The sequence below is a fragment of the Zonotrichia albicollis genome, chromosome 5 (genome assembly GCF_047830755.1).
Source record: "Zonotrichia albicollis isolate bZonAlb1 chromosome 5, bZonAlb1.hap1, whole genome shotgun sequence".
In the NCBI taxonomy this organism is placed as follows: domain Eukaryota; kingdom Metazoa; phylum Chordata; class Aves; order Passeriformes; family Passerellidae; genus Zonotrichia; species Zonotrichia albicollis.
In genome coordinates this window covers 54,156,683-54,178,151 of record NC_133823.1, presented here as the reverse complement: position 1 = coordinate 54,178,151, position 21,469 = coordinate 54,156,683, and the positions used below count along the sequence as shown (strand labels likewise).

The following is a 21,469-nucleotide window of genomic DNA, read 5'->3' as shown; positions in this document are numbered from 1 at the left end:
TGAAGAAAAGTAATTAAATCTAAACTTTCTTGAGCCTTTCTGTGAGACGCTGCAAGAGATCACTTTGTTTAGCTTATTAAAAAGGAAAAAGAATACTGAGAAATGACCTAATTAGAATAAGAAAGTATGTTTTTGGGCAAAACATATCTTTAATCTACCTGGGAAGGTGATAATATAAAACAGTGGCTTGAAGTTACCCTTAGATACCTTCAGATAAAAGGGTACACAGATGCTTTCTGTTATTATTTTGACACCAAAGATAGTTCATGATTGGAACAATAAAGAAATGATGATTTTTTTTCATCTTTTGATTCTTTTATATCAAGACTGGGTATTAAAAATGAAATGAGTGTTATGATATCTGATCTATAGATCACATGGAAGAAACAGTGATCCCTTATGACTGAACTATGCAGGTCTATAGCTGAACAACATTTAAGTTTTTTGTTTTAACCTGTTTCCAAGACAATCAAAACCCACATTCATGACATGAATATCAGTGTTAAACAGCAAGGCTAATCACAAATTAATGTATTTCTCTACTAGACTCTCAGATTTACAGTAAAACATATGGAAATGTATAAAAATATAAAGTAAAAAGACAGTATTATTGTTTTGGGTTTTTTTTCAGTAAACACTCTTGTGAAATGCTCTATTTTGAAACATTAAAAGTAAAGTATTTGTACATATGTCTTGGTGCTAAAGCAACCACACTGCAATGATACAGTACACTTAAATACAGAAAACATCTTAAATGTTAAATATGCAAAACCATAAAATAAAATACATTTATAGTTATACCATCCTATTTTTCCTTAAGTACTTACATTTGTTTCTTGAAAACTTTTAACAAAATTCTACTTGGCAATACTCCTTTGAAAACATAATTGAGTACTTTTCACTCCTCAGATGTTCTGTTACATATTTCAAGGCTGGAGGTAAATGGTTGTAAACAAAATAACTCCACAAACACAGCTACTTCCTCTAAACCACTTGAAATTGCTGGTGATACTTTTACAAACATATCATCTTTGTTCTGCTTCCCCCAACAGAAGTCATGCTTAGAAAGCAGAGTTCCATAATTGGTAGCTTTGCCTCCTATTATGTTATCAGTGCAGGCCAAGGCTGAAGGTAAAGGATATAAGAAAACTTACAACATGAATATTTGTGCATAACACTAATGCACGAAGCTGAGTTTTGGTGCAGTGAGTAAGTGAGACCCAACATTCCCACAGCCCAGCACTCCAGGGAGTAAATGAGGTGTGAGCAGGTCATAGCCCTGGTTAAAGAAGATACATCCCTGCTGAGAGGGTCAGGAAGGTGTAACCACCTGATAAACAACACTGCTCCATGGATGAGGAGATTGAAAAAAAACCACTTTTTTGCCTCAGCTTCAATGGCAACCTTTTCCCACTCTTCTGTCATGGATGGACAGCAGGATGGGGACTGGGGGAACAAAGTACCTCCCACTGTAAGTACAGATCACATTTGTCCCCACCACACAGCTTTGTGGAACTTGATGAGATACATCCCAGAGTCCTGACAGAATTGTCTTCAGTTCATCACTTCAGGCAAAACCCCTATGACCTGTGTACAACCAGTGCTAATACACTTTGGGAATAACCTACCTGTGTCACATCTGTTAAACTACAAGGAATTTATCAAAATCAACTGAGAACTTAATTTTAAAAATAAAATTTATTTGGGTCTGTATTTTGCTCACAGTAAATTTCAAGAGTTTGGCACTTGAAATAATGGCTGCAGTATGTTAATGCCAGTTTAAACTCATTTTGTCTTAAAAAAAAAAAACACAGTTCAGTTTATGTTAAATAAAGATCTATTTCAATAAATTAATCTTAGGACTTAAATCCCCAGAAGGTCTTTTCCCCACTGCCCTTAAGGGACAGTATTTCAGTCATTTCAGACATCCATACTGCTTCAAATTCATCCGGCTAAACGGAAAGCATTTCAGGAAGAAAAAAAAAAAAAATCAGAGCCATTTTGTAAAGTCCCAAAAAAGTAAACAAGAAGTAGAAGAAGTAAATACAAGTACTATATGTCTGTTATTCAAGCAGCCTCGCATGGGTGGTATTTTTATAAGTACAGGAAGGAGGCAATCGAAGGACTTGGAACTCCTTGATCCTTGTGCTTCCCTTCTGGACTGATCCTTGTGCGTCCCTTCCAATTAAAGATATTCCAGGATTTTATGGAGGCGGGGCAGGTGCGTTTGCTGCGCACAGCCGTTCCTTTCCCCGGACCTGTGGCATTATCTGGGCGAACTCCCTGTTAGCACACAGTCCTGTGTAACGGGCCCGCACAGCCGAGCTCAGGGGCAGTCGCCTCGCAGCCCGCACCCGGCGCGGCGCTCGCAGCCCGCGGGCCGGGCGGGGCCTGCCCGTGACGCGGCCCGGGCGGGGCCCTACAAACGAGCCGGCGCCAGGCTCGGGCTGCGGCGCTGCCGGCCGGGCGAGGCGGGCGACAGCGGGCGCTCGCAGCCCCCGCACGCCGCCGCCGGGCACGCTGCCCCGGACGCCGCCGCTGCCACCACCCGCGGGCGCCCATGGAAGAGAGGGGCGAGCGCTGCCCCCTGGCCCCGCGCCCCGGCGGTGAGTGAGGCGGGTGCCGCGGAGGGGAGCGGCGCGCCGGGCCGGGCGCTGCCCTTCCCGTGTGGGAAGTTCGGGGTGGGCGAGGGTGCCGGCGGCCGTGGGTGGGCTCTGCCGGCCCCGGGGAGCGCTGGCGCTGCCGCCCGGCGCCGCCACCCGGCCGGCACCTGCTGCCGGCAGGTGGGAGCCCCGCGGCCGCGGCAGGAGAGCGCCGCTGTGGGGCTGAGGAGCGTCTGCCCGGCCCGGCGGTACCGGAGAGCTGTGCCCAGCCTCGGCAGGGACGCGCCGAGGTGCCTCAGCGCTCCGGACTCACGGAGCCAGGCTCTGGGAGGCAGCGCTGCCGGTGGGGGTAGGAGAGAAAGCTGCGGGGAAAAGCAAAGTGCTCGGCAGCACCTGGCCAGGTGCGGCTTCTGGGCACTTTCTTCATCTTCTTTCTCCTGTGGCAAAATGACAAGAGCAAGTGAGGGCAGAGTGGTGGGGCTCTGGAAGCGGGGCGCCTGCCTGACGGGAGAACACTCGCAAAAGCTCTGCTGAGCATCTTCGATCCGCTCCCTCCTCATATAAAGCTGGAGCCGGCGGGATGCAGCGTGCTGAGCTGGAACCTGCGAGCGGCATAGGGCTGGGGGCACAGTGGTCCTTGGGGCTTGGCAGGAGGGCACAAAGCCTTGATTCGAGCTCGTTTCTGTTCTGAAGGACTGGCACCTTAAAGTACTACAGCAAAGGTTTGGTTACTGCAGTTCTCGGTGTGCTTTGCTAGGATAAAGGTGTGTGCAGTTCAAGTCTTATGGGGGTAAAAGGATGCTGAGAGGGACGGGTGGTAGCCTTCAGATGGAAGAGTTTGGATTTGGTCTCATCTTCCAGCCAGAAATTCAAAAGATCGGGAGGGGGCACACAGCTGAGTACAGGCAGTTCAATCACCTCAGCTGGCTGGGAATTAAAGTGCATTATTCTCCTTCCTTTCTCTGTCAGTGTAGTGGGTTAAGGGCTTTCCCAGTTTCAAGACTGTTCCTCTTTGGATTTTGGTGTGGAAAGAAAAAATACCTGTGAAGTTCCAGGAATATCATGCTTGAATGGCATGGGGATAGAATGTCTGCAGGGAGCATCTTTGTGGCGTGAGAGATCCATGCAGTGCCCACTCCCACTGAGAGAGAGCCTCTGCAGTATGTATGGCAAATGGAACATAGTAGAACACATTCAGTTTGGTGAATATATATATTCTCTGGCTATCAAGCCTAATTTGTAAGTATAAATATAATAACTGCTGCAATTTACATCTGCCAGCATTTGTTGCACTCTTGAATAAGTGAATTTCTCACAATGCTCAGAAACGAGCACCTCTCAGTAAGAGCACAGTCCCTGGCATCAACTTCAGCTCTCTTGCACATCCACCCTTTCAGGACCCACCCTCTTTTTTTCTCCTCTTTCAAAAACGCAGCGGGTTTTGATACTACATAACCAAAATTGCCTCTGGTAGGTCAGCAGGAAGGTTAGGCACCTGAAGCAAGGCCAGCTGTTTGTTGCAGTGGAGAGACCCTAATTTGACAGAGCAAATTCCAGCCTCAGGATTGCCGGATTCCCATCTGTGTCCCTTTCCTTGTCAGGATACTACCTTGGTTGCTCTGAACTAGCCATATGCTTGCAAAGGCATTACAGAAAACCAGAATGTGTGGAAAACACTTTCTAATACATGCATGTATGTACAGATAAATACAACTCTTCTGCTTTTTATTAGAGGAAATAAAAAAAATGTTTTATTAGTCTTACTAACCTGGGATCTCTCCCTTCCCTCATCCGGAAATGCCACTCACAGCGCGTAAGATATCAGAGCCCAAAAACATATCATAGCTGATGGATTTCCATGAAAACTTTTGATAATGAGAAAAACAAAACTGCAGTATGCTAAGGCAGACCAAGATGGGAGATCCTGCTGGTCGTCTCATTTGTCACTCCAGAACAGGAGGGTTCCCTCCAGGTCACTCTGTAGAGCTTTGCTCAGTAAATTGATTGGTTTAGCTAAGTCTAATACAGTGATGACCTCACCAGTATTCACCCTGCTCTAATGTTATTCTGAAGGCAGGAGAGTGAAGAAGACACAGAAATCTACTCAGAATATGAACTAAATGAATATTTTGAGGTGTGGAGATTTTTGTTGTTGTTTTTATTTTTGCTGTAAATTACTGGCATCTCAAACAGGGCTTACACCCCTGTGTAAGAGGCAAGAAATTGCCTGGCAGAGGAAATAAAAATGGGATTGATTAGTCTCCTGTGTTCCCTATTTTAATACATCCAGTTAAGGTGAGCCTTTGTCCTGAGAGGGGGCAAGACAGGACAGAGCCATCTTTTCATGCATGCTGTTTTCTTGGGGACAGCTTTGATGAATTAGGAAGCAACTCTATTAACTGTGCAGTAGCTTTCTGCTTCCTAATTAGAATGTGACCCATTTTGCTTGGAAAGTGGGGTGGGGAGCAATTTCTGGATTTTGAATTGAGCATTTGGATTTATGGAGGGGGTAGAGGAGGCAGTGGTACAGTGTACCCTCTTTACAAAACTGAATCCTGACAGGTATTTTAAAAAATTGGTAAAAGGGGTTAAGGGGATTCCATATTACTGTTCAGTACAAAAAAAAAAATCTGTGCATCCTGAGCTTTTCAAGTTATTTTTATTCTGGTGTAATGTCCCATTTTTTTTTTACTTGCATGAGGTTCTCTGAAATCTAGCGTATTTTCTGTTCTAACACTTTTTATGATCTCTTGCCATGAAAGATTAGAATGGTCCCTTCTGGCCTTAAGAAAGAGAGCATGTTATATATAACCATAGTCTATTGTAAATTTGCTACCTTATGCTCACACTGGAGCTGAACTCCTTTGGAAGTCATGAACTGGTGGCCTATCTAATTTGCATAAACTCTATTTATCACAGCAGGTGCAGAAATGCAGCAGATTTCAGCCAAAAATACTTCCTACCAAGTCAGCCTTTCTCATTTTGTGAATTTCCCCTTCCCAAAATTTAACAGCCTTTTAAAGTGTATTTCTGAAGTTTTAGTGCTGATAGACAGTATCTCATCTTAACAGCACTGAAATTATTATTAGATTTCTTAACATCTGACTATAAAAGTTAAAGCCATGATTTAATCTTTGCTGGTTGTGCAGCAGTTTTTATGTAATTTGGGAAATGTACATATCATCTAGGCACTGTAGGACAGGTTTATACAGTTGCATGTAGTTTCATGTCTCAATGTGCAAATGACTTTTTTGATATTTCATGATGTGATCAACAGTTTATGGTTTTGGAGACCTTCAGTAGTATGTAGTTCTATTTCCTTTACTTACCTCTTTCCTTCCACCTATCTCCATAACACTCACTAATGTAGGAAAGTATTTTATTTGTAGTTAATTACTGGAAACTAGAATTCAAGCATTTCATTGGCAAGTGTTGTTTAAAACTTTTGTTAAAATGGGTTTAAAAACCACAAGTGTATGCAGTTGGAAGTATAGGAAGAATTTCTTCATGGAGAGGGCATTGTGATACAGTTTAATAGATCAAAGTAAAAAAAAATGCCGAATATATTTTTAAGAAAAACATTTTGTAATTTGAATTAAATTTAAAAAACCCAAAAACCTGGTCCCTATCTTTTCCTGCTCTTGTCTGAGCTTTAAGTGATAGCTATACTGGGAATTTTTATGTTACCAGGGTACAAAGTGGCACTTGAACTAATATAAACAACTAAGCAATACATCTTGTGGTGGACAGAGTCTACTATTAGCAGACAGGAATATACTGTTCATATCAATGAGTTCTTGAAGGATTTCAAGTACACTGCAATTGCTCTAGTTGGGTTTTTTTAAAGCACATCACTGAATACAAATGTTCAGAACACTGAGTCTTTATCAGTTTAGGAAGTTGGTTATCTCAGGGGAATTTTTTTTACCAAGAGAAGAAGCCAGCATAGCAGATGTGTGGGCTGTTCTGCACAGCTTGGTTTAACCAGCAATGTTAGTCTTATATTTTGCAGTACTCTGTACCCAAATATGTGCAAGGGAAAATATAGTCCACAACTCGTCCTGAGGTTCTATCACATCAGCAAAACTGGGTATTCTTTATGGGAACAGACTGTCTTGCTCAGATTTTCAGCTCTAATCTCCCTCTACAGACAAACTTCAGCAAGTGAAGTATAGTTCTCATTCAGTCCAGACTGTATTTTTAGATGGCTGTGCAGAGATCTCTCCAGTGAAGGGATTCAGTTCTGCAAGGAAATAAAGTGAGGCCATCTGAAACTTAACCTGTTTGTCCACAGTCCCTAAAGAGCCAGGAAAACACAACTTCTCTTTAATGAAGGCGAAGTCATTTGCATGGTTATGGAAAGGATGATGTCTTCCCTCTCCTAGTGACTGTCCTGCTGGTAACTGGGTCCCATTAGCTCTGCTGAACCTCTCAGTGTGTCGCTGTGGGCTTTTCTTGTGAGGTGTGACTCTGCCTGATGCTTACTGACTGCCCTACAGACACTCCTTATGCCTCTTCCTACCCACTTGGGCAGCTAACTCAGAGCTTATTGTGAAAGTTCAGAGCTAAATCTAACCCTATCCAATTCCCAGCAAAAATGAAGTTATCACTCTAGGAGAAAACAACCTTATTTTGTTAATGCATATTAAACTAAGAAGTCTATATAATCTAGATGGTTTAGGCAGTGTCACTGGTGACACACATATAGAGGCATTGAAATACCTTTGTAGAATAGTAAGAAATATCAGAAATTACAAAATAGTGATACATGTTTCAAAGAGTACTGAAACAGGCTTAAAAGTCAATGACGTATGACAGCCTCTGGCCGTCATTCTGCATTTACTGATTAAATTTTCTATTTATTTCCAAGTTACTATTACTGTTGAATAGGCTTTAATAATAAAGTCCACATTGAATCTGGTAAAATAAACAGGATGGCACATTTCACAAATTAATTGGAGAAAGCTGAAGAAAAGATTAAGCAAAAGCAATCAGAGTTTTTGAAAAGTCTTGGTATAATCTTCAAAGCACCATTTGACATAAACTGTGTTTCTTTTACAACTTGCTCATTTAGTTGTAGCAAATACAAAAGTAATGGCTGTCAGTTAAAGTTTTTGAACTAATCTGGAATACAGAGTCATGAAGTGAAGTCATGTATGCTCTGCATGACTTGTGGATGCAGTGAAGAGAATTCTTAAAGCAGAAAAGTAGCTTGGCAAAGTGCCTGCTTTAAACTCCTCAGTGCATGCTTCTTATTGTTGAAAGAGTTTTCAGACCCACAAATTGTAAACCTATGGAATACACAATTGCATCATTTTATATAAACCACTGTAATTCTAGACAGCAAACTACAGATTGACGTAAAGCACTCAAGAGAATGTAGGACATAAGAGCTGAATGACAACCCATTTACATGCTGCTTTATTCCTGAAGGCCACTCTTCTCACACATTGTGTATTTTATGCTGAATTTAGAGGCACAGTCATGTCCTTTGTGTTGCATTAATCTAACAAAAGAAAATAATTGATCCAGATATCAGGCCTATACAGTTTGTGAGAAACAAAATAGAATGGAAAGAAAGGCAGGCAAAGCTCTATTACTTGAAAACAAAACAACAATATCGTATAGGTACTCTGAATGGCATAGTTACTGATGTGGTTTTTTGGAAGTGCATAAAATAAATGCTGTCAGTACAGTAGAGGTGTTCTGCAGTGGAGGATGTGCACCTGAACAAATAGCTGAGGAGGAACAATGAAGTTCTGTATGTCTGAAACAAAAGATATTCCTATGTTACAATGAGATTTCATATTGCAACAGGAAACAGTTGCTTTTGTGTATTTAGAAAAAGCTGTGCCCTACAGAAGTCTTTAACAATTGGAAGACAATTGAGGCAGAGCTCCACTGAGGCTTAAAAGCCTGCCTGAGGTGGGGCCCCTGGTACCACACCTGTAACATCCCGTGTATTCTGATTTCAAAGATACTGGCTAAAACAAGAGTAGAGCTAGAATGAAGAGACACCTTCCTATGTCTTTTTCTCAAAAGTTCCTATGCTATATTTAGTTGCAGGAAGGCTTGAATAAAAAAGTTGGTGACTGACTAATATGCGAACTATGAGTTACAAATTAAGAATCTCAATGAATTAATATATAACATTAAATTTATTTTTCAAAGAGAAAACAAAACACTCAAAAAATCCCCCAACAACAGCAGGAAGAAAAAAAAAAATCAACACCCCCCCACCCTTTCCAATCCAGTGGTGTGCTGTCACTATGAGACCAGCAGCTAAAATTTAATTTTTCCAGAGATAGTCTGTTAGAGAACTTGGCTGCTAGCATAGCATATTTCAACCTGACTATTAAGAAATAAGTGTTCCTACCAGAAGGCTTTAAATTCACTTCTTTCCACACAGTTCAACCTGTTCCTTGCTAGAATCCTATTATGCTTTTCCAATAAGGTGTTAAGACAACTGCTCCGGCTTACTATTTATGGAGCCAGTGACTTAAAATATACTGTGAAGTAAGTGGCTATTCCTTTTAATCTGTGACCTTAAAATTCAGCAGAGTTGATCTTTTGTTGTTCTTGTGTACTGACCTGCCCATCAGTTGCTGATCCAATCTGTCTGGTGCTGTATCCTGTGCTCCCATTGCTGCTGAATATTGTGGCAGCAAAGCTCAGGGAATTTACCTACATCGAATTTTCTGTCACCCAGTGTCTTCCTCCATCAACAGCCACACAGTGTGGCTGTTAATACTGTTTCTTGTTGAAAGTGATATAGATTAAGCTGAGAATGATTAGGAGGAATGGTGGGGACAGGGAAAGAGGGCAGAAGACTAATGATGACAGATGAAATGGAACTCTTACAGACAGAGAAAACTTAACAGTGGCCTAAAATGGAAAAAAACCAAAATTCCTCTGCAGAATTGCCTCACATCAGACATTGCAGAATAGCCTGAGACAAGGTATGCCCACAAGCTCAAAGCCTGTGGGCATACAAGGAGGCCGTCTCTTAACTTCACATCATGACACTTTGCTTCTCTTTCTTCGCAGCCTCGCTTTCTGCATCCTAACAATATTGCTGCCTTGTAGCCCTTTAAAAGTGGAAAAAGGGAAAGCAAATAAGTGATAATCAGTAGAAAACATCAGGAAGCAGACCTGTTCCGTTCAGGATGGAGTCACGACCTCTGAAAATGCAAAGCTATCAAACAGAACTTTAGATTACTTAGAAACACATCATTAGTCCTTGTTGCACTGGGACTTAGGTTATTGTGGAAAAGTCATTAGTTTCTTTTCACATTCTCTGGAGAATTTCCAAAACCTAGCCCTTGCATTTCCTCAGGTTGTTCGTATGTAATTTCATATTTCAGCCCTTGTTAACTGGCGCAGTATGTGCTGTTCCAGGCTTAAATTCATAATTACAGTAGCCTGCTAAGGCAAAGCAGTCAGGTACTCAGCTGTCATGGCCTCTACTTCTAAGTGGAGTTAGACAATACTGAAATCCACACCAGCCCTTCACTGAGGGTATAAAGTCTTTGGAAGACATTGTAATTCAGGGAGCTTGTGTACACAGCCTGCTCATACTGCAACAACCTAATAGCTCTACTATGTGTGAAACCATTACAATTTCACTTCAAACATTGCGTTAAAAATACCCTGACCTTTAAAGGGTGTTCAGTGGTGGTATTTAGTAGTCTTTTGATAAAGCCTAAACTTAGTTCTTTACATCACAGCAGCTTGCTGGCTAACTCTTGAAATGACCTTCAGAAGTACCCATTGTGCATTTTCTTTCCAGAGCGTGGAGCTGGGAACCACAGGTATTCTAGTGTTTTGTTGATTCAGTCATACTATAGTCTATAGTTTCATTATCTTACCTCTTTGCAGGGCCATTGTGCAAGCCACCTATTTTATCCTTAGAAACAAGTAAGCACAAAGCAAAAGTTAACTTCACTTAAAAATGACGCAAAATTCAACTTTTCCTTGGTGTGCTATTTACCTAGAGCTCTTCCTAATTCCTGCCCAGGATGGTGTTGCCTTCTCATGTTGGACAGTTCTATCTACATTGCATAAGCCTTTTTCACAGGAGGTTTGATTTCTGAGGTTGCTGTTACATAATTCTTTGAGAGGCTGTAATTCCCAGACATCCTACAAGACCCTCAGCTTTTAGGCATGCTCTTTTGGTCCCCTTCACACCTTTTCCTTTTTATGTTTTGTTTCTTAGACAAATCTGTTCTTGTAGACTAAGAAAACAATTCTTTTATGATTGTGGTTCAACTCGAAGGAAATCAGATTTTTAAAAAATAATAACTAATAACACCCTGTGTGCAAATGAAAGATTCATAATATTCATGTCTCCTGATGTCAGGAAATAATTTCTTATGGCATCGTTGCATATGCCTGTCTTTTAAAACATTTAATTGCACTAAATTATCTATGAGCCTGGAGTTGGGAAAGCTAAAGTTTGTTCAGCTTTGAACAGAAAAAGATAATTTGCAGTGTGTTTGGATATAAAATAATGTGCTTTTTCTTTTCCCTCTTTCAGCGAAGTTTTTGCTTGAGAAAAACACATTTGCTCAGCAAAACAAAAACCACTTTTAAGGGTTGTTCTTGGTGGAAATTGCTCTATGCCCTATCACCCGCTTGAGTGAAACCAGACTAAGAACTTCTGTCATGGCAGCTTTTCTGCTGGGAGCTGTGTTGCTTATTGTTCAACCTCAGATAGTGCCTTCCAGACCAGCTATAAATTCAAATGCTGAGACTTCTTCTCAGTCTGTTCAGAGAGAGCTTTTAAAGAAAACATCTCAGAAAAATGACTTCAAGGAAAACATTCATTCTAATGGATCATGTCAGCAGCTGCCACAGACTATTATTATTGGAGTGAGAAAAGGTGGAACAAGAGCTTTGTTAGAGATGTTGAGTCTCCATCCAGATATTGCAGCAGCAGAAAGTGAAGTTCACTTCTTTGACTGGGAAGACCATTACAGGAATGGATTGCAGTGGTATATTAATCAAATGCCATTCTCGTATCCCCATCAGATCACCGTGGAAAAAACTCCAGCGTATTTCACATCACCTAAAGTGCCTGAAAGAGTTTATAACATGAACCAATCCATGAGACTACTCCTTATTTTAAGAGACCCAAGCGAGAGAGTGCTGTCAGATTATACCCAAGTGTTCTACAACCACATGCAGAAGCACAAGCCGTACCCATCCATAGAGCAATTCCTGATAAAAAATGGTGAACTCAATGTGGACTACAAGGCAATAAACAGAAGCTTATACTACATTCACATGCAGAACTGGCTGAAGTATTTTCCTCTTGATCATATCCACATTGTAGATGGGGACAGACTAATCAAAGATCCCTTTCCAGAAATAGAAAAAGTAGAGAGATTTCTGAAGTTATCACCACAGATAAATGCTTCAAACTTTTATTTCAATAAAACTAAGGGGTTCTACTGCCTGAGGGACAGTGGTAGAGAGCGCTGTTTGCACGAGTCCAAAGGACGAGCACACCCGCAAGTGGACACCCGGTTACTGGAGAAACTGCAGGAATATTTCCATGAACCCAACAAGAAGTTTTTTGAGCTTGTGGGCAGAACATTTGACTGGCACACATTTGTGGCAAGTTAGTGGTAAGCTTCAGAACCTATGTTCCAGTGTACAGTTAGAAGATTTAAAAAGGGCATTTAAGCTATTATTTATTTGTAAAATCCATAAATACTTCTGTACAGTATTAGATTCACAATTGCCATATATACTAGTTATATTTTTCTACTTGTTAAATTTGAAAGCATTTTGTATTGTTTTTCATGGTTGTTAACATTGTGTATGACGTGTCTATATGAAGAAACTAAATTATTTCATTGCAGAAGGTGCTCTCTTGAGAATGTGTTGTCTTTTTAATAAATAAGAAATTCATTTCGACAGAACATTTCTGAATTGTTTGAATACTTTGGCCTTCCTCGACTATTTTCACTAATTGCTAATGAATATGCTAAATTTTACCTTTCCATTTTTCTTAAAGTGTGGATTAATAATTTCTTTTCCATTTGCAAATACTGTTGTAGCTAACAAATTGTTCAATCCTGCTTTATGAAATTATTTCCTGTCAAAGTGTTGGTACTTACACATGTTGGGAAATGCACACCCAAAGGACAATGGATGTCTCTGTGTAATTTGATATATTAACTGCTATACTTAACATTCATATTCACTGTTATAACAAGTGCTCCTCAATTCTTTGGCAGTACAGTGCAGGTTTCATGGCAGAATTTTAAAGATTATGTGGGGACCAGCTCATAAAATACAGTTAGCTGTAGAAATATGGTCAACCTGAAAACTTCCAGTCTCTGAGTATATGTATACTTCATAAAGAGGTATGGTTGAGAGAATTTAAGCAATATAGAGACTTTTTCAAGGCTGCTTTTGACTGTTCCTACATTTCATAGCACATTTATGCTTTACCATCGCTGAAAATGAACACACCAGAAAAATTAGTTGGTCTACATTCCATTAAGCAGGAACTTCTTTCATATAAATATTTCTACTTTTGTCCCCTACTTAAGGCTGCTTTCTATGAGTTTTCAGTTGCTTCATGCAACTGCAAATTGCCTATGGACTACTATTTGTCCAAGAACAACGATGCCAGGTCTTAATGAGATGTGTGTTGTGGGATTAACCCAAATTCCAGGAACTTGCCTTGTTTTCTGTCTGCTAAAAATGGAAGATAGATGTTAGTACATTGGTAAAAACTGCAGTTGTCCTTATCTACAATGGTTATGATGTCTTGTTCACCATCAGTTTCTGGAGTTGGAGTTAATCCAGTTTCCACACAAGGCTTCTCACAGTACTTTCAATCCAAGATACTGATTTTTATTTCATGATCTTGAGTTTAGTTGTTGAATGTGCAATGGCAACACCCAGTAAATTTGAGCTTGCTACAATCCTTTATAAAATTTAAATGTGAATTCATTCATTTTTTTCTGGTGAGCTAGTGCAAACTTGGGCACTATAACAAGGTATCATCTGGATGCAAATATCCCATATTATGCCTTTTGCATGAAAATTTGCAGATGCTGTCCCTCTCTCCCGCTCCTTGTGCACCTGCCCAAGCTGTATTCAGCCTCAGAGAGGTTGGCAGTGTTTTATAAAGCCTACAATGAAATGGTATTGTACTCAATAAAATATTTTCTGAATTGCATTTTTCCTTCTGTTTTTTTTTTCTTCAGTTTCTAGTTTGGAAGACCACAATTTAGGATTCAACTCCAGTTTAGATTTCAGCTAAATGTTACTTAAGAGCTTAGCTATTGATTGAATAGCGTGTTGCTATTGATATGAAAGCAGTTGTTTGCTGCTGGGTTGTCTGAATGATTCACTGCTGACCCAGGATATACAACAAGGAGGCAAAGTTTCTGGTGGCAATAATGTCAAATCTTACATGAGGCAGATGCTAAAAATAACAGAATCATAGTGCCATCATATTTCACTTAAAGTTTTAGAAGAGAGAAATTCAGGGAATTTTGTGTAAGGTGGGGCACTATTTTTTCCTACATTTACCCCATTACCTTGGTAATGTTATCTCTGCAGGAGCCAGCTGGACCAAAGTGATTTTGGCCCAGAAAAAAGGCTTCCATTAGTGCCTTCCTGCAGTCTCAGATTAAGCTCACCACATTTACCAATGTTTTCCTGAGAAAGGAAAAATACTCGCAGGCATGTGACCAGGAATTGGAGGAGTACGTGAAGGCAGGGCTGCAACAAGTCCCCCTGCAGCAGGTTGAACATGGTATCAGTGTTGAATTGGAAATGCCTGTGCAGTACTGACAGCTGATGGTGGCACTGAGGATACTTTTAGTGCCTAGTGCTGCTTGATACCAGTAGTGTGCCTGTCTCTAAGCAGGTCACATGCACACATTTCCCCACACACAATATGGCTTGTCTCTCTATAGAAAGAGAAGTGCAGCATGAAGCATTAGGTCACTACTACTGTTACAGTGCTAGGACCTCATAGAGCGTTGTGTGCAGGATCCAGAGGTGAAGTGACCACTTCAGGGGACATTCTGAAGCACAATATGACAGGAGTCACATCCTCAACACCAAGTTCAGAGGGTCTCACAGAAAGTATATTATACCCAATGCTTACACCTTGTGCAGGGATGGCATGACTGTACAATACCTTATCCTGAAGGTAGCTTTCTGTTAGCTGTGATGGTGATGAGCAATAAATCACACCCACACTAATAATAGCAGTAATGTTTACCTGCCATAGGTTCAAGAGTTCAAGAGTTCCAATTCTGAAAACTATTCTGTGTGAATGTTCTGTTTAATCAGAGCAACATTCATTTCCCACACTGTACCTAAATATATTTACTAGGCTGTTTCTAAATGGGTGTTAGACAATAACAAAAGCCATCAGAAAGTGAAGAGAGAATGAAAGAAGAAGACCAAAGCACATTCCATTTGGGACTCTAGAAAAATTAATAATGACCTTTGAAGGCATGTCATATCTGCTCATAAAAGAAAAAAGTCCCTGAAATACCTTTCCAGTGTTATGCAACACAGGTATTTATTTCTGTAAAGCTCTACTAGCTCAGGTTTAAAGTACAACCACTTGGATGTTGCTCCAGAGACCTGTTTTCTCAGGACACCTAGCCAAGCCTGTGATCACTCTTGGAAACTAAAATAAATACAAGGCTTTATGAGAATTAAAAGCCGGGCACTCCCCTTAAGTACAAAAAGAAATGCCAACCAAATAATTATTCAGGGTGGCACTGTAGGACTGTCTTGACCTTTGCGTCACAACACAGATTAGTGTGAAAGCCAGATATTGTACCTGCAGAGGACAAAGATTAGACTGTAATGATTATTCCAGGAACAATGCTGGAAGTTTATGGAAAGGGAAAAGAACACCAAAGCTATTATTTCATCAAGAGTATTTCTACATGTACTGCTGATGCTGCATGATCTGGTTACATGTGCTTGGCTCTTCCTTGTATATTTTTCCTGCTGTTACAGGTGAAAAAACATCTACTGTTCTTGAATAAATCAACATTTCTTTGGAACATATCATTAAAAAAATCTATCAATTTTTAAATCTTGCTGCATTCATTGATAAGTGTGTGAAACTTAACACTATAGAATATTTTAGATGAAAACTTTTTTAGTTTGGTTCTCAAAGCTGATAATTTTGTGTTTCCTTGTCTACTGCCATTTTCAGAGTCTGCAGAAAGCCAGGATTTCTTTCCCTGTTATCATTCAAACAGATTTCAAATGCCAAAGAGAAATATGGGTTATGGAATATGGCATATGGCGTATTTCCATGTATCTTCTGTTTTATCTAGCATGGCTGACCATGTATTAAAAAATATCACAGATGTACTCTATGAGTAAAAGACTGTATATCAAAACTATTTCTCGTAGGAATATTCCTTCTCCATTCTTTTTTCTGAAGTCTGTGACTTGAAAGTCCTAATTATGACCACATTGTGAATGAAATTTTTCAGAAGTATGTTATTAGATGTTTTCTAATACAGTAACAAAGTAATAAAACTAAAATAAGGCCAAAGCATTGAATTAAATTAAGTCAACAAAATGTGTTGAACTTGGTACTAGGTATATACCTGCTGAAATAGTTGCAAGGATGTGCCTCTACAGCTGTAACAATATTTTCTCATTCTTATGCCAGCAACTTTTATTTATATAACTCTGTCTAATGCCCAGTTATGCTCAAAATATTGTATTTTCAATATTAAATCCTTCATTTTTCAATTGATTGGAGAGGCCAGTTATGGGTGAAAGCCATGTAAATATGTGAATGGAAAAAAAAATCATTAATAATTTCCTTACAAAAAATAAATGAGATTGCATTTATGTCTCCTAGAAATTTAGCAGTGAACAGTACTCTTTTCCTGCAACAATAACCAATCCACAGTAAATTTTCTACTTAAATACTACACAACAGTTGATGCAGTTTTTAAGTTAATAGTGCAATAAACACAACAGTGATGCTGCAGATTTTAAATGCCTTCTGGGAAGTATAAAATATGCACGTCAGGGTGGGGAGCAGCTGGATGCATAGGAGCATCTGATCTCTTTGGTTTGAGAAAGCTTTTTTTTTTTTTTAGTGGTAAGGAACATGAAATTTTTGGCTTGGAGATAACTTTATGTTGTCTATGAAAGCAATGTCTTCCTTTAACTTCCAAGTCAATAATCCTATCATAATTACATCACCTTTATACTCAGTATTTATATTATTCTCTGCCAAAATGTATTTTAAGAGCCAAACCCCCGATAGCAGGTGCATCCCTTAGTATAAGAAAAAACATTGTAATACAACTCTGACACATGGCTTCAATTACAAAGACACATTGCCTTGCACAAAGGAGTATTCTGAAACTGATGGCAAAATTCTTCTTTTCTTAATTTGGATGAAGATTACAGAAACAGGAACATGTGTACATTCACAAAAAACAGAACAACTAACATGCCCTCTTCTCCTTGGTTTCCAATCAATCGGTCAGCAGTATTTCATCAATAAAGATCAGGCCAGCTTTTAGGAACCAGCACAGTTCAGTCCAGATAACTCTCAAAAGAAAGAGTTCTTGCAGATATTCTTAACCAAACACTTTTCAGGGTATCTCCTATTTTTGTAATTTGTGTAATTCTTCTTTCCTCCCTTGTATGCTACTGTCCTGTCACATCTGTGCTATTAACTATTATATTATCACCCTATCAGAAATAGATCCATTATCTGATGGTGTTTTTATAGAATACTATTCAAATGAATGTGAAATCACAGCATTATGGAGCTCAAAAATACTTTATATGTGTTTGCTCTGATATGTTTTAAACTTTATTTGAATAAAATTCAGCTTATTTGGTCTGTGTCATTGCATGTCAGGAGAAGCTATTGTCACACCATCATCACATCTATGTAGTTATCTAATGGCAAATGATATGTTATAAATAGAAATGTATAATCAAAGTAACAAAACTTTCTTGTTGCTACAGTAGCAACTATCTTATTTGACATATTATGAGACTTTCCCCCATAATACAAATGGTATCACTGTTTCTTTGGAAGTGACAAAAGCATTTTGAGAACCATCTCTTAAAACATGCAGGAATAGGGTCTTTGTTCCCTCTGTGACCTTATGTAAAATACAAAATGCAGGAATGCCAATTGTGTTCTATAATCAATTTACAACAGTTGGTGAAGTTTTGCTAAACCTAAGCTATCAAAAGTGTGCATGTTCTGAAAGAAAAGGAATTGGAACCATACCAGCTGTTTTTTGTTTTATGTCCTATAATTTTCTTGCCAAAATATATGTGTTCCTCTGCAAAGGGAATAATAGAGGGGAAAAAAGGACACATGCTACAGAAACAGAGCACCTACTCTATTTTACAGTGACACTGGCTGGATCTGCAGCTAGGCAGCTGCACGAATAAAGGATATTGGGAGTGGATAGAAAGGGAACACTGGATATAGGTGAACATCTTGTCATAACCTCATTACTTCTGTTCATATACTTACATATAATGAACAAGCACATTCAACTCTCAATTCTCAAAACAACTTCTTTTCCAATTCTTGTCTGTGCCAGAGAAAAGGCATCCAAATCCATCTGGGTGTCCATTGATTCCCATGCCTTAAGGCATTTTTTTACAAGTTAGCACACTATAATGCAATTGAGTCATTCACCTCAGTTTCTAATCTTCCCCTTTTTTGTTTTTAAATTTGTACTGAGTTTTCCGTCTGCTACAAACAAAAAGGTTTGATGAATAAATTATTTACAGCCTGCAGGAGGAGAAGAGTTCATATGAAACGATTTGCAGAAAAGAGACTTGCAAAAGAGGATATTTTCTCATAGAAAAAAGAGCATCTGTGGACCAGTTGGTTTCTTGCTGACTAAGCCAACTGGATATGATACTATTTTGGCAGCTTCCTTATTCTTGTGTGGGCTTCAGCTGTATGAATTCCATAAGATATTTATTATTGAATGTAACTATATACTGAATATTGTACATATGACTCTTTATGATGTTGGCATTCATTTCCTAACTTAATTATTTAACATCAAATTATATTAAAATCCTAGTGGCATTTTTTGACAATAAACTTGCATTTTTAATTCTCAGACATTCATAAACTGGAAAAAAAAGTAAAAGTTGAACTGCCTCTGATGCTCCTTTTTTGACTCACAGAAAAACCATTTTTCTACAGCCTTATGCAAGAAAGTTACATTTCAAGCATGGTAAGTAAAGGAAAGGATTTACACTCCTTTAAAAAGATGGCAGTGCATGAAAAATGGATTTTAGCAAGCGAATTAACTGTTCATGTCATTGTACAGAGATTGACAGCTCGTGAAAATGAAAAGGAAATCCTTTCTTGTTCTCAGAGCAAGGGTAAAATGGTGTCAGAGCCTCTGTGGGGACTTGCAGAGTTCTGGTGTGTTTCCTCCACCTTAGCACAAGCATGAGAGTTTTACTGCCTCTCATCTGTCACCTCAAAAAGATTCCTTTTCTTCCGCTGTGCTCCAGATTACCAGCCTTAAATTGGTCTGTTTAGCTGTGAGTATACTGGAAATAACAGTGTAAACAGAAAGGAGAAAGTGGCTTAGGAGAAGCAGCTCTCTACTCCACCCACATAACTGCTTGCCTTATAAACAGTTAGCTGAACCAGCTGGGAGGACAATGTGCCCAGTACAGACAGAGGGAATACATTTCACTGGTATTGCTGCTAAACTCTTCATTGCCTTATTCAGGAGATAGCTTTGTTGTTCCTACTAAGTGAAGGAGCTCAGCCTTTAAAATTGCATCCATTTCTTTGGCACACAGGCCATTATGCCTTGTGTTTGATTGTCTAGTAATAAATACTTGCTGGGAATGATGCCCCTGAATTTCCTATTCCCCAAACCAGTAATTCAGAATGTGATTTCAGCAGATACGAGCCATGGTTGAACACTCAGAGATATTGCTTATTCTGGCCAAAGCTGTTCAGAGCTGTGCCAGAACAGGAGTGAATTCAGCTGAAAAGGAACCCAAACAAAACTTGTTTTTTCAGCTGCATCAGGTCCCTCATTCAGGTTATCACAGTTCTGCAAACAGAAGCATCCCTGAATGTCAGACAGCCTTTCATTCCAACACTGCCACCAAAAACTAGCTCATTAAACTACAAAAGTCTTCAGCTATTGCAGTACCTTGAGATATTCCTGCCCTCTATTTTTGCTGTCTTAGGCAGAACTTTGTGGGCAGTTATCCTTTGAATTGGATCAGGGAACTGATGTGTCTTTTTATAAATTTGCTTTAAAGCACAGGTCATGCAAAGAGGACTAGAGAAGTGGCATGCAGTGGCCATTGTGGAGGTTGCTATGAATTGCTCCATGGAACACTTTGTGGTGTGACACCACAGCCTTTGTATGTACCTTTCAGCATGACCTATCTGCACCCACTGACTCCTCTAGTTCAGACCAGTCCATGAACTGACAAATGCTTTTGATAAAAACATTTTAAACTGAATGAATGCCCAGGGCTCATTTTTTCTACTTGACTGATTTAGACGTAACAGTGTTCAAACACTCTGGGTGAAGAGGAGGTGGTGGTAAATGGCCCCCAAACCTGTCTGTGAGGACACTGCAACTGTGGAAGTGCACAATTCCTCACCTGTCTTAAAATGTTCATCTTTCAATGGGTTGTGTTTTCTATTCAATTTTTGCCTTTCCATTCAATCCTTAACGTTTTGTCCATCTGCCAACAAAGAGTAGACAGTCTAAGATAATTCCTGCTTTTGAAGGAGACACTTTTAGTACCACCCTTAGCCAGATTCACAAGGGAATTGTGCCACAATTTTGTGTATTTATAACTGAATATTTGATGGCTGCAACAAACCAGAAAAATAATGACAAGAAAAAATCTTTCCTTTTCTAAAAGAATATAAAATTATTGATCAATTTTAAACAAAATATCAGTAATTGGGAAAACGTTTATTCCAATCAGCAGGATTGTTATCTTGCTTGGCTCTCAGATGCACTGATTAAATGTGCCGTCCTCCATATAATCATCTGTGGAAAGGGAGACAATTCTTTAGATCCATAGACATAAACTACATTTTATTCAGAAAATGCAGAAAGGTAACCTTTGGCATTTTGAAAAGCAACTTCCAAAAGTATTGGATTCTTTTATGGTGGCTCTGATTGCCTGCTGAAGGCTTTGTGAATATTGTCACAGGGAAATAGCCTCCACCTTCTAAAAAACCCCACCAAGCCAAAACCACACACACACAAAGAGCCAAAACCCAATACAAGGAGTCCACAACTGAAGAAAAAAACACTACATTTTAAATATCTACAAACTGAAGCAATGAAAATAAAATCTCATCTTTAAAAACATTGAAAAGCATATCAGTTAGTTAGTTTCATTTTTCTGTTTATGCTGTCTCCAGTGATAAACCCCCCTTAGCTTAGCTAAACTTTTCTGAAGTTTTGCTTTCTCCATAGGCGAAAGTTAAAAAGGACCAACCAGAAGGCAAGGGAAACCTACCTCAGCTCTACTTTCTATGGAACAGTTGTAAATGTCTCACAGGAATTTAGCATTATAGCAAGTTAAATAATGGAAGAAACCCAAATAATCAAATAAAATACCCAAACATTAGAAATGCACTAGAATTTTACAGATGGTAAGCCAAACTTTAATATTGTTTAAATTAACATAGGTTAATTAAACACTACACAATTTGATGTCGTAACATTTTTACCATTGGAAAACAGATGTTAAACAAAATTATCTGTAGTGATTCCATAGTGCCTCTTCATTTCTGAAATGGTGTTAAGGACTTTATTAAAATGAAACTAAATTCCTCCCTCTCTGGCCACAGA

General features: G+C 39.3%; 1 protein-coding gene across 1 annotated transcript; it reads left to right on the top strand.

Moving 5' to 3' along the window:
• Window positions 1–2,463: 2,463 nt before the first annotated feature.
• HS3ST1 (heparan sulfate-glucosamine 3-sulfotransferase 1) lies at window positions 2,464–13,800 on the top strand. The gene is made up of 2 exons (XM_074541766.1): window positions 2,464–2,606; window positions 11,140–13,800. Exon 2 carries the CDS (start codon window positions 11,268–11,270, stop codon window positions 12,228–12,230), a length of 963 nt encoding a protein of 320 aa, XP_074397867.1. The 5' UTR covers window positions 2,464–2,606; window positions 11,140–11,267; the 3' UTR covers window positions 12,231–13,800.
• Window positions 13,801–21,469: the final 7,669 nt, after the last annotated feature.

What these genes read in the sequence shown, in the direction of transcription:
- HS3ST1 (XM_074541766.1), top strand. Translation starts at nt 11,268, where the DNA reads ATGGCAGCTTTTCTGCTGGGAGCTGTGTTGCTTATTGTTCAACCTCAG.